The sequence below is a fragment of the Perca flavescens genome, chromosome 19 (genome assembly GCF_004354835.1).
Source record: "Perca flavescens isolate YP-PL-M2 chromosome 19, PFLA_1.0, whole genome shotgun sequence".
Lineage (NCBI taxonomy): Eukaryota > Metazoa > Chordata > Actinopteri > Perciformes > Percidae > Perca > Perca flavescens.
The window spans coordinates 26,316,725-26,329,349 of NC_041349.1; the positions used below are offsets into that span (position 1 = coordinate 26,316,725).

General features: G+C 41.4%; 2 protein-coding genes across 2 annotated transcripts; both read left to right on the forward strand.

The window, feature by feature from the left end:
• The first annotated feature begins 597 nt into the window (after window positions 1-597).
• On the forward strand, window positions 598-2,763 carry LOC114574000 (uncharacterized). The gene is made up of 5 exons (XM_028606275.1): window positions 598-652; window positions 767-1,459; window positions 2,220-2,342; window positions 2,431-2,474; window positions 2,581-2,763. Exons 1-5 carry the CDS (start codon window positions 598-600, stop codon window positions 2,698-2,700), a joined length of 1,035 nt encoding a protein of 344 aa, XP_028462076.1. The 3' UTR covers window positions 2,701-2,763.
• Window positions 2,764-6,759: 3,996 nt separating this feature from the next.
• On the forward strand, window positions 6,760-10,793 carry LOC114574001 (signal-regulatory protein beta-2-like). The gene is made up of 6 exons (XM_028606276.1): window positions 6,760-6,824; window positions 6,914-7,252; window positions 7,770-8,105; window positions 9,042-9,176; window positions 9,283-9,323; window positions 10,520-10,793. Exons 1-6 carry the CDS (start codon window positions 6,761-6,763, stop codon window positions 10,646-10,648), a joined length of 1,044 nt encoding a protein of 347 aa, XP_028462077.1. The 5' UTR covers window position 6,760; the 3' UTR covers window positions 10,649-10,793.
• Window positions 10,794-12,625: the final 1,832 nt, after the last annotated feature.

Consider the following 12,625-nt stretch of genomic DNA (forward strand, 5'->3'; position numbering starts at 1 on the left):
AGATTTTTAGTAGACCCCAATGTAGAATATTGAACAGTCATTGTCTATTTCTAGTTGTAAATGACCGGTAAGCTTTTCATTTGTTGCTAAAATGGTCTCTTCCAACACAAGTGATTACTGACTTTGTGTTCTGACCATGGAAAAAGCCAATAACTATGGATCAAACAGCAGAATGTCAGAGGAATAACATTTGAAATTGGGGTAAATGTTCTTGAATAACTTGAAAATTGTTCCCTCCAGTGCTGTATGTCTATGTTTATGTGGCAAGCAGTTACCAATAAGCAATGATAAGCAGTTACAACAGTTAGTATTTTGCCCACATGCAGTAAATCAGTCACAATATCTTTAAATGCTAGTAGACATGGGCCTCATTGTATATACACAATATGTGATTTATGTTTCATTGATCAAGGTCAGGTTCAAGCATCATGTTGTCATTACTGTTGTTGAGGATAAGAACACCATTGCCAATGTGGCGGGGCCACTGAACATGTGTTCAATGTTTCCAAATCTGATTGGCCAATCAAACACAGCCTTCTCTGTGAAGAGTGGAGAACGTACAGAGTTCAAGTCATTCCGCACAGCATTTGAAGCACAATGACACCTCCGAACTTTGCTTTGTATTTCACATGTCTGTTTGTGGCGAATATGGGTAAGTTGTTTTTCCATACCAACCATATGTTTCCATGCATTCTGCAATACACATCACAACAGCATTACATTTCAAATTAACTTGTGTATTTGCTTTGTCTTATTTTCTCCTCAGCTCACATGACAACTTCCAAACCATCTTCATTACATTTTTACTCACCTAATGTTGGGGAAAGTGTGACTATGTCATGCGTCTGTGACAATGATGCAATGGCGATGATGTATCACTGGTATAAGCAAACTCTGGGACAGAAACCACAGCTGATGTCTACGTTCTATAGGCATAATGATATTGGAACCTTTCAAGATGAATTCAACAACAATCCACGTTTCTCACTGGACAAAGTAAATGATAAATATCACTTGAAGATTTCAGATCTGCAAATTTCGGACTCCGCAACTTACTACTGCGTAGGGAGCAACTTATATGACTTTGAATTTTGTGAGGGCAATACAGTCAGCGTAAAAGGTTCAGGTTTAAACGTCCCAGCTATGGTCCATCAGTCTTCATCTGAGAGCATCCAGCCAGGAGGCTCTGTGACTCTGGACTGCACAGTACACACTGGGACCTGTGATGGAGAACACAGTGTTTACTGGTTCAAGAACTCAGAAGAATCTCAGCCAGGACTCATTTACACCCATGGAGGCAGGACTGATCAGTGTGAGAGGAAACCCAACACACAAACACACACCTGTGTCTACAACCTGCCGATGAAGAGTCTGAATCTTTCTCATGAGACCTACTACTGTGCTGTTGCCTCATGTGGACACATTCTGTTTGGAGACGGGACCAAGCTGGACTTAGAAGGTTAGTAACTTTCTAATTGTATTTTTTAAGTCTTACTTAATACAATACTCAAATGCAGGCATTGAGAATTACTGCTCACTGTAATCATTATATTTATGTCTTTACTGACCATGAAGTAGTTCCTTAGTGCTAATCCACAGTGGGAGATAGGGGACAAAATCTACAGTCCTTGTTTCATGCACATATTCCAAAGTTTAGCCCAAGCCATCATGAGGCTTCAGCATTCTGAGTTAGCCTGATCAAGCGGCTATCTTTATCCTTGCATTGCATGAAAAGAATATTGCTGGTATTTTGCGTCCAACATGACTATACTTCTCTAGCAGGTATCTCTTAGCCACAGCTCAGCATGGAAATAATTCCTATGGAAGCCCAAAGAGGGGATTTTTTACTAAAACAATTAATATTGGAAGATTAACAAGGGATTTTGTACCTGAAGGATTCTTCACTGGACGTAAACTGTCCAATATGTCTTTCAATCGGCATGTTGGCATCGAGTATTGTATTTGGAAGATACCCACTTTTTTTGTCTAAGTCACACTGCTGAAGCGTTTTCTGTCCACTATTCATTACATCAAAATGACTGAAGAGATCTCTTTGTGGCTAGCACACTAGGAGGAAAAATAACTTTTCAATGTACAAATGGGCATGGCAGCATGGTTTTCTACGATGTAATTGAAAAAAATGCACCCCTATACTATAGTCAACTTTGAGAAGACATCTAAAAGCTCTGTAATATCTCCTGGTGTCTGTCTCTCTACAGATGAGGTGGACTCTCCTGTCTGGGTTTATTTCTTGAGTGCAGCTTTAGCATTCACCACCATCCTGAGTGTTTTACTGGCTTTCTCAGTGTACAAGGTGAACAAAAGAAGCTGCCAATGTACAGGTAACGGTTACTATTTAAATCTGACTGCAAGTATTGAGTGCATATTTCATTTAAATAACATGGCTTTCATTTTGTGTATCACAACCAGAATGCAATGTCACATTTTCAGCGACTTCTACTCCGAACATAGCGGTAAGTGTTATTTTCTATCCATCCATGACACCTGCCGTGTTTCACACATCTTTATTGGGCTGTATCTTTAATAATAGTAATGAACTATTTTATATTTTGTTACCAGTTACGCGAAGACGCAGACAACCTTCATTACGCTGCTTTAAGGGATCACAGCGGCAACACATCAAGAAGACAGAGGGAGAGCACCATGACTGAATGTGTGTACTCCAGTGTAAAGCAGTAGAGCTGGATACGTGTCTGTACTTTGTTTCTGTGTACCAACACATTTGACAAAAGGGTCATTTGAATTTTCCCAAAACTTTAAAGCTTATGATTTCAGCAAATTCAATAAGTATAAAGGCTTGCCTTGCAATAAGCTAAGCTCTTCCACTGAAAGAAATGAAAATAAAACACTTGTCTTCTGACTGCCGGAGAGATTCACTGATTTCCACTGTCATACCACTTGTTGCACAACTTTAAAGAACTACACTCACACCTCTGTGGTGCTGCTTGGCTTAGCTACTCTGAGAGTTTCCATTATTCTAACCAGCCCTGCACCTTTGACATCACATGTCCAGTTCATACAGAAGGCCAACGTTACCACAGAACATTCTTTGTAGGGTGTTGTTTTTTTCGTACATGCTGCCACAAACCCCAGAGATGTAAGAAGCTCTCTGCAGGTAACGGTAAAGAGAGATGTCAGGCGTCTGTGCGGTTTCAGGCAGGATGTCTTTACATCAGTACTTCTCAGTTCTCACCTACAGTATAGACTAAGGTGTTTGCTCCACTATAGTGCAGTGCCCGGCTGATTGTTTGGCCTCCTGTATTGCTGCTTGCAGCTTTCTCCAGAGCCACTGTACCGTGAAATAACTCACACAAGGCGCTCATAGCATGTAATATGCAACTCAACTACTGCCAGTGGTATTACTAGAAGTACCAGAAGTATTCAGATCCTTTACTTATGTAAAAAGGTGCTCTAAGCGATGTCATGCGTTTTTTAGGCTACAACATTTTTTTGTCACAAATAGCAAACATCTCCTCACTATCTGCCAGCAGCCTGTCCCCTGAGCACACTGTAAAAAAACGCGGTCTCTGTAGACAGCCCAGGCTCCACAAACGCCAACAAAAACAAACTGCGCCAACCTGCACCACAAAACATACAACAGTGTTCCAGCCAATAACCGCCCAGAAGGATGTGGGTGGTGGTTGTGGTTGTGTACAAATTTGTAAAGTAACTAGTAAAGCGGTCAGGTTAATGTAGTGGAGTCAAAAGTAAAATATTTCTCTCTGAAATGTAGCACAGTAGAAAGTGGCGTGAAAAGAAAAGACTTGAGTAAAGTCTCTCAAAGTACCTCAACATTTGTACTTATGTACAGTATTTGAGTCAATGTACTTCTACTGTACTACTACTGACTTACTTTGTACTTGTACTTCAGAAGAAGGAAATTGCACTACCATGTCCGTTTACCTGGCAGAGAAATGTTACTGGTTACGTTGCAAACTCCGATTTTTCTCACAAAATATTACATTTTTTAAATACGATGCATCATTATTAAACTATCTAGCATTATATTAGACTTGAAAGCTTCACCTTGAACAGCCTTTAAGTAAAAGTAGGTACATTGTGCTGATAATGCCTCTTGTAAGTAAACATTTAAATGCAGCGGATATCCTACAGGACTTGTACTGTCCGGTCATAGTCCTGCAGGATATCTGCTCGTGCTCATTGAGGGAAGTGAAGAAAAGTTCAGTAATGAGGTTAGTAGGTTATATCCAGCAGTCAGAAACACACAGGTCAAATATGGAGGTATTCATTTCCAAATAGGCGTAATAATCACTGGCAGCCCGCCACGGAAGACATGCCTGATTGAGAGCCCCTACAGCTTTAAGCTGCAAGCTTATTGTGCCATCACTTAGTTTCATTCATTTTTATTAATATTCAACGCTGTCCAAACTGCTCCAAATTCCAAATAACAAGTTCCTTTGGGTACCCAGCAATATACCCTCCAAGTATGAAGTAGATTGGATGAAAGGTGGACACACACACACACACACACACACACACACACACACACACACACACACACACACACACACACACACACACACACACCTTGCTTTCCGAAACGTTTTCATAGATGCATACTTAAACAATTTATGCAATATGAAAATACTCTATCAAAGTTAGAACACAAGCCCTGCTCCATAATGTGATCATGTTGTTCTGCCCTGACATAATATAACATGATGGAAATGTTCAGAAACAGGTTAGGTCAGTCCAAAAAGGAAAAGATCAGGTTGAGGGGCAGTGTAAACATAGATTGAATTTTGGGTAGAACATGAGGGCTAATGCACATTAACAGAAGAGGCAGTAGAATATGAGAAGCCAAGAAAGTTGCAAGAGATGAGACTTATCTTGACTTGGGGAGGTCCAACAGAATCAAGGAAGTCCACGATCCCATCTGGAGATTTCATCCAAACCCGTTTCAAAGGATCAGCACACTTCCAGCACCACATTGTTGCCCAGAAAAAGTCTGATAAATCCAGCCGGTTCTTGGAACATCTGCCACTCCATGTATAAACTGTCATTGTTTTGCCTTCTTCTTTTTTTTCAGCAAAACTATTCAAAACTGGATTCAACTTTTAGTGATTTCATTTTGCCACTCTCATTCCTCTGTCTGTTCTCCTCCATGCTTCCCCCAGCTCACAGGTGTGTCTCATTAATTACTTTCCCCACCTTCATTTCCTGTCAAGGTTGAAAAGGGCTATTTCGTAGTTTTTCTTTCCCCCCCTTTCTACTATAGCCGTCTACACAAGCCACGTGCTGGGTCACCATTTTACTTAAGCAACACCCAACTGCGACCCACAGCGTAATTTCAAACTTTGAGTCTATTTTCTTCTACTTTTTATTGTCTTATGGCTCTGCATACTGCCAAAGTGCAGCTGACCTACACTCAAAACTGTGCCTGAATGCACCTTGTGCAGACACTGACAGCTTGAAGCTGCTGCTGACACATTTGAACATTCTTTTTTATATATATTTATTTATTTCCACAAAAAAAAGCTAATTCCTGACACACGTGTCACCTCTGCATTGTTTATTTGGTCGTTTCAGTCACAAGGACCTTTCCCAAGACAAGACAGTAGTTTATTTATTGCCTTTAGTTGACAGTAGTGCAGACGTAGGCAGGAAACAAGGGCAGAGATGGGTGTGACATGCAACAAAGGTCCCCGGCTTGAATCAAACTGTGGCTCTGTAACCATACAGCTACTTACTTTTTACAGTAACATGTCTCTTTTGAATCCCTCAACGGTTAGCGAGAATATCTGCTACATTTGATCTACGTTCTCCATCTTTGGTCTCCAATCCATGACAAAATAATAAGGAACATCACAATTACTGTAAGCAGCAGGGGGACCAGCTAGATGTCTGCACAGCAGGGGTGGGGCTAGAAGGGGGACACGGGCCCCCCCCCCACCTTAAATGTGACTGATTATTGGTCCCCACTGTGCCACCCCAATTTATAAAAAATCCTGGAATTGCCCTTGGTACACAAATCCAATCAGTTTTAAGGAAGACTCAATCCAGGACCTGAGTCAGACTGGGACTAAATTATAGTCTACTAGTCTAGTCTTGTTTCACTGCCACAGGTCTCAGGTCTGTGTGTCAAAATGTTTAATACCCGAACCGATCCAGGTATTAGACATAACTTGGTATGTCATGATTACTGCTGGAGAAAATCAGAAGCATAATGCTGCTGCCACAGTTGTTACAGTCATTCTCCTCATGTCTATCCAGATCTGTAAAGATGTCTCACAGAGACAGACTTTTCAAGTAGACTGATGATGGACAGGTGCTTTTTTTTTTTTAAATAGATGTAGTATGAAAAGGATGTGGTTGTATACTAACCTGTCTTTCCTGTTTCAGGACATATGAGAAGAAAAGCAGCTGAACTTACCACAGCAACAGCACTGGGGCAAAGCTACGGTTTTCTCTTATTTAACATTATTGTATTTCCTAATTTTGTCACTTAAATTGTATTGATTAACTTTCTTCGTTTATGGATATGAATGGAGACAGATACACTTTAGCTGTGCTATGAGCTATACTGATGACGTGAATCTATTATCTAGTGAGGCTTTTTCCGCTGCTTTGTTACCAACCTTATTTGATTTCCCAAGCAGCCAATCAGGTGAATGTAGATGAATCTATTGAACCAATCAGACAGCAGTCAGCAGCGTATGTTCCTGCGTGGTGAGAGTGTTGACACTGCTGGTACTTTGTCAGACCTGATGTGTGAAGGATGGGGATGCAAGCTGAGAAGATGACCGTGTGCCTTCTACATATTTCTCTGCTCTGGTCTGTGTGTAAGTAACTCAAAATCCACCTGTTGGGTCTTTTTTGAATGAGGATTTCCATACATCAAAGTCACTTGTTTCTTTTCTGTATCTTTCAGGTGAAGCACGGCTTGACATCTCTCAGCCGGCTGCTTTCCAAGCAGTAGAGCTAGGACACACAGTTACTTTTACATGTAACATTAAAAGCACTGCAAGAACCAGGGTGTGGTACACACTAAACACTGAGAGGAGACTTCAGCTGCTGGCCTCCACGGATACTTTATATAATCTGACAGTATTTAAAGAGAAATCACACCGTTATGAAGTCCAATCGGACCACATCAGCAGTTTTCTGACTATCCCGAGGACAACGTGGGAAGACGTTGGCACATACTACTGTGGAGTGATGGACTTAAGAGACATTCAGTTTGGACAAGGAACGTTTTTGATGATAACAGGTATTTATTCTCCACAGTTTAAGATTAAAAAATGTTTTGTTAATTTTAGCTGAATGCAGTGGTGGAATGTAACTCAGTACATCCACTGAAGTCCTTGTACTTTACTTGAGTCCTTCCTTTTCATGCCACTTTCTACTGCTACTCCACTACATTTCAGAGGGAAATAATTTACTTTTTACTCCAATACATTCATTTGAAAGCTTTAGTTACTTTACAAATTGAAACAGGAAGTTTTTCCTCGCCACTGTTGCACAAAATGCTTACTCGTGGGGAATTGTTGGGTCTTTGTAAATGATAGTGTGGTCTAGACCTACTCTATCTGTAAAGTTTCTAAAATGTGAGGATTTTTCTGCATTGAGTACTTTTACTTTTAATACCTTAATAACATTTTCCTGATGTCACATAGTTTTACATCAGCAACATTTACATTAGTACTTGTACTTAAGTAAAGGATCTGAATAAGTCTTCCACCACTGGCTGAATGTGAGCTAAATGGTTCTTTGATTTCTTCCCCAAGGTGTGAACCCAATCAGTGACTCTGGCGTCCAGCAGCGGGAGTCTGAACCCGTCCAGCCAGGAGACTCTGTGACTCTCAGCTGTTCTGTTCACACTGGCCGCTGTGCAGCAGAACACATTAGTGTCACGTGGCTGAAAAACTCTCATCACTCTGCTCCGCAAATGATCTACTACTCTGGAAATAAGAGCTGCCGGAGGACTGAGAGTGGAGAGACTAGCTGTGTGTACGAGCTTCTCCTGAGGAACCTCAGCTCTGATGATGCTGGAACCTTCTACTGTGTCCTGACTTCATGTGGACAGACGCTGTTTGGAAACGGGACCAGGATTATTGTTCACAGTAAGACAGGAACCGTCAATATACATTAAGAGTGTGAATCTTCACTGGTCTCAGAAATTCGGTTTCGATTACAATAATCCTGTCAACGATTCGATCCAATTCGATATTGCAATGCATCACGATTGCTTCACCTCCTCAATTTTATTATTTATTGCTACACATGGTTTTCATCAACAAATTCAAGCAGACAGATATGCATAAACTCCTTTTTTATTGTAGCTGCTCTTAAAAATGACAATTCTTGAATGTAGCGTAGTCTGAACAAAGCAGACAACCGACAAAAAAAAAAAAAAAAAAAAGCACCCAGAAAATCAACAAGCATCATCAGTAGGCAACAATCGATTATGATCTGTCACTACATCGATGGAGAATCGCCCAGGTCCACATTGCGATGCATCGATGCAATGATTCATTTCAACACCCCTACTATACATGTAGCGTTTTAGTCCAATTCCTAGCAAATATTATGAATCATAACCACAGAGAAAATGTTAGGTCAATATTGAATCAATAATGCTGTAAAACCCCAAATTAAGTCCAAAGCCAGCTAGATCTGAAATGAAGAACGATTATTCCTTCAATCGATCGACAGAAATATAATGAGCAACTATTTTGATAATCGATTCATTGTTGGTCCTTTTCCAAGCAAACATACTAAACATTTGTCACCATTTCCTGATATTTTATAGATGCTCAGCAGAACATAATTGCTACTGGCTGCCCTAAAGCCAATGTTTTCATGTTTTCAAAATTTTGTTTACTGTGACTAGGTTTGAGAAATATTGTGGTTAGAAGTTGAAGAAAATGGAAGGTTTCAGTCCAAGAAAATGTTGCTCTTATGAATGTTTTCATTTAAGAAAGTAAGATTTGTGTTCATGTTTGCAGCCATTTACAGAGGCTATTATTGAATACTGTTAATTCTCATATGTTTCAAAGGAGATGTTGCCTTCACCGAATCAGTTGATCTGAGTCCAACTGTTATTGCACTGATGCTGTCAAACACCGTTCTTGGGATTGGGACACTTGTGCTCATATGGACACTTTGCAAAAACCACAAGAAAGATCCCACAGGTATGAACAACTATGTATTATATTAAATATCTGTATATATAAAGCAAAAGCAGATATGTTCTGTTATATTCTGCAGTAGCAGTGACAGAAGTCATTTTTGTTTTAGCTGCATCCGGATCCAAGGATGGATCTCTTGAAGCCAATCAGGTAATCCATTTCTTCAATGCATTCTCATAAACGTATGATATTGTACAAACAAATACAGTGACATCCGGCCGGTCACACGACCGTTAATTTAAGCAGTCTTACAGTTAAATTTAGCCAATAAAAGGATACTGGTAGTTGGATACAGGTCACCGCGAGGTGACGGTTCTTGCAGGGGCCGTTGCAGTTGAGTTTAGCTGACAAAAGGTGACTGTCCTGCGGTGACAACAAAATGTGGCTGTTGTGTGACAACTAGTCTTTATCAACGACATTCCACTCCTGGGATTGTTCCGGTGCCGCCCGAAATTCCGCCGGATGTCCCTCATTTTCGGCCAGATGTCCCTAATCTTCCGCTTTCTTTGTGTTGGCATTCTAAAGCCCGGTGGCTTTATGAGTACTATGGTTAACTGCTGCTCAGATCTCTGCAGGGTAAATCCAGACAGCTAGCTAGACTATCTGTCCAATCTGGGTTTTCTGTTGCACGACTAAAACAACTTTTGAACATACACGTTCCACCAAACAAGTTCCTTCCCGGACTATTTTGCAGAGGCACCGTGGCTCCGTCCGGTGCTTGGCACCGCCCAAGACGATTGTGATTGGTTTAAAGAAATGCTAATAAACCAGAGCATGTTTTTCTCCCTTCCCAGACTGCTGCTTGGACTAGCCAGACCCTCCTCCACAGCGCTGTGAAGGGAGGTCTGGCAATGCTAGACTAGATGTGACAACAGTTTAGACACCAAAGCGACTAGTTAAGATTAGATAAAAGATCGTGGTTTGGTTTTAAACATAAACACACGTATCCTGGGTGAAAGTCTGGGTTTCATCCCAGGACACAAACTGCGCTCCCCGGGCTTGAAAGCGCTGTGTTTTATGACCCAACTGTCCACCCCGACCTCCTCTACGCGGAGAACGGCAGTCTTACACAGCAGCAGTTACTGTAGTGCATACAGCAATAAATGCGTGGAATAAATACAATATACAGGAAATTATTTTCCGTAGCTATACCTACAAATGGTTCTTGAGAAAAGCATGATTTCTTCTAGCTCAGTTTCTGGTTACAATATCAGATGTATGCCTTTAAAAGGTTCTAATGTATATACAGTATGTCTCAGTCATTGTTAAATGGCAACTTAATGCGGTCTATGTCTCCTCTTTCGGAGTCCAAATGTTCAGAACTAAACACTGTCATTGTCTTTCAGCCTGGAGATGCAGTGATGTACGCAGCAGTGTGTTCTGCTCCCAGAGGCTCCTCCTGCAGAACAGCTCCTGTGGAATACAGTAGCGACGCCGTAGTTTATTCTCATGTGAAGTACTCTCAACAGGACTGACAGACTTGCAAGTATAAGGAAAAACAGGAAGCATTACAACTGGACTTGTGATCTGGCAGGGATATATACAGTTAGGACCTGCATGGGACATTAAACAGGCAAGCCAAGCAGGCTGCATGGGAGATCATATTTTTTTTTTTAAGTGGCAGATTGAGCCTATAGAAAATGTGTATTGTATTTGGATCATAGAAATAAAATGGATAGGGCTATATAGGGACCTGAAGACAGGTGTGTGGACGGCCCAGTAAATGGGTGTGAAGCTCCTTTTTATTATCACTTATCTGTACAACACTTTGTATATGCAAATGTCGCTAACTTGGAAAAAACAATAAAGAGATTGAAAAAAAAAAAGAAGAAATAAAATTGATAGAAAGGCCATTGACCTTTTTCCTGTGGTCATTTGATTGGTATACAACAAAATGACAATTGGTCTTAGTTGTCATAGTGACAATATGCGTCAGTAGGGCTGTAAACTGTGTCACAGCTCGCTGGGAGGAGAGCCACCCGACGCAGCTCGAGATACGATCTCGGAGTTGCAGGGTGTGGGGAGGGACAGTTAGAGTCAGCAGACCGCTAACAGTTAGACCCAGCCCACTGTTCAGCTCATTCTAATAATAAATTGAATTTTTTAATTTAAATTGCGCTTTTCACAAACTCAAAGTCACTTTACAGGGCAGGTAGATAATAAAAAACAATGCACAACAAAACAAAACCAGATTCAGGCACAGATGAAAAGGTAGGGGGCGTGGGGAAATGGAGAGGCAGAGGTGAAGAGATGGATCTTGAGGCGACACTGGAAGATGGTAAGGGACTCAGAGGTGCGGATCTCTTGGGGGAGGGAGTTCCAGAGCCTGGGAGCTGCCCTGGAGAAGGCTGTGTCCCCAAAACTGTGGAGGTTGGAATTGTGGATGCAGAGGAGACCGGCTGAGGTGTATCTGAGGGACCATGAGGGTTGGTACGGGGAGAGGTCAGTGAGGTATGAAGGGGCCAGATGGTGGAGGGCTTTCTAGGTGAGGACCAGGATTTTGTAGATGGGAGATAGGAAACCAGGACTTATTTTTAGGACTGGATTGATTGATTGATTGATTGATTGATTGATTAGACTTTATTGTCCACCTTAGTGGAAATTTGTCTTTGACTTCTCCGACATCAATGACACCAATATAAAATTACATTAAAATACACACAGTTAACAGTACAACTCTAATACCATCAACATGCAATAACAGGAATGGAAAACAGTGCAGACAATTAAGATAAGGTAGGTTTTGATCTACAGTTAACATATTTAACATTTTAAGTTAAGTTCATGTAGGGCATGGGGAATAAAAGATCTCTTATAAATGTTCCGACTCGCCCTTGGAACGCTGAATCTACGGCCAGATGGAAGCAAATCAAACTCCAAGTTTAGTGGGTGTAGGGTATCTGCTGATATCTGTCTGGCCTTCCTGAGTACTGCATTATCAAATACATCCCCAAGCTGCCTTTGTGACTTGCTAATGATGTGATGCAAGGATTTGGAGCGGGTGATGAGGCGGGCGGCTGCGTTCTGGACCAGAGTCGGTTGATGTTGGTAGAACTGATGCCAAGGAGAAGTGAGTTGAAGTAGTCCAGTTAGGAGGAGATGAATGCATGAATGAGTCTTTCAGCAGCGGGGGGTGTGAGAGAGGGTCTGATTTTGGCAATGTTGCGGAGATGAAAGAAGGAGGTTTTAATGACATGATGGATGTGGGGCTCAAGGGAGAGGGTGGAATCAAAGATCACGCCAAGGTTGCTGCACAATGGTGCCGTTGATGGTGAGAGTGGGGTTATTGATTTTGTGATTGTGTGGATTTGGAGCCTATAATGAGGAATTCTGTTTTATCGCTGTTGAGTTTGAGGACATTGTGTTGCATCCAGGTTTTAGTTGCATACAGGAGTTGATGTGGGAGAGGGGAGGATTGTGTGTGGATTTGGTGCTGAATTAGATCTGGGTGT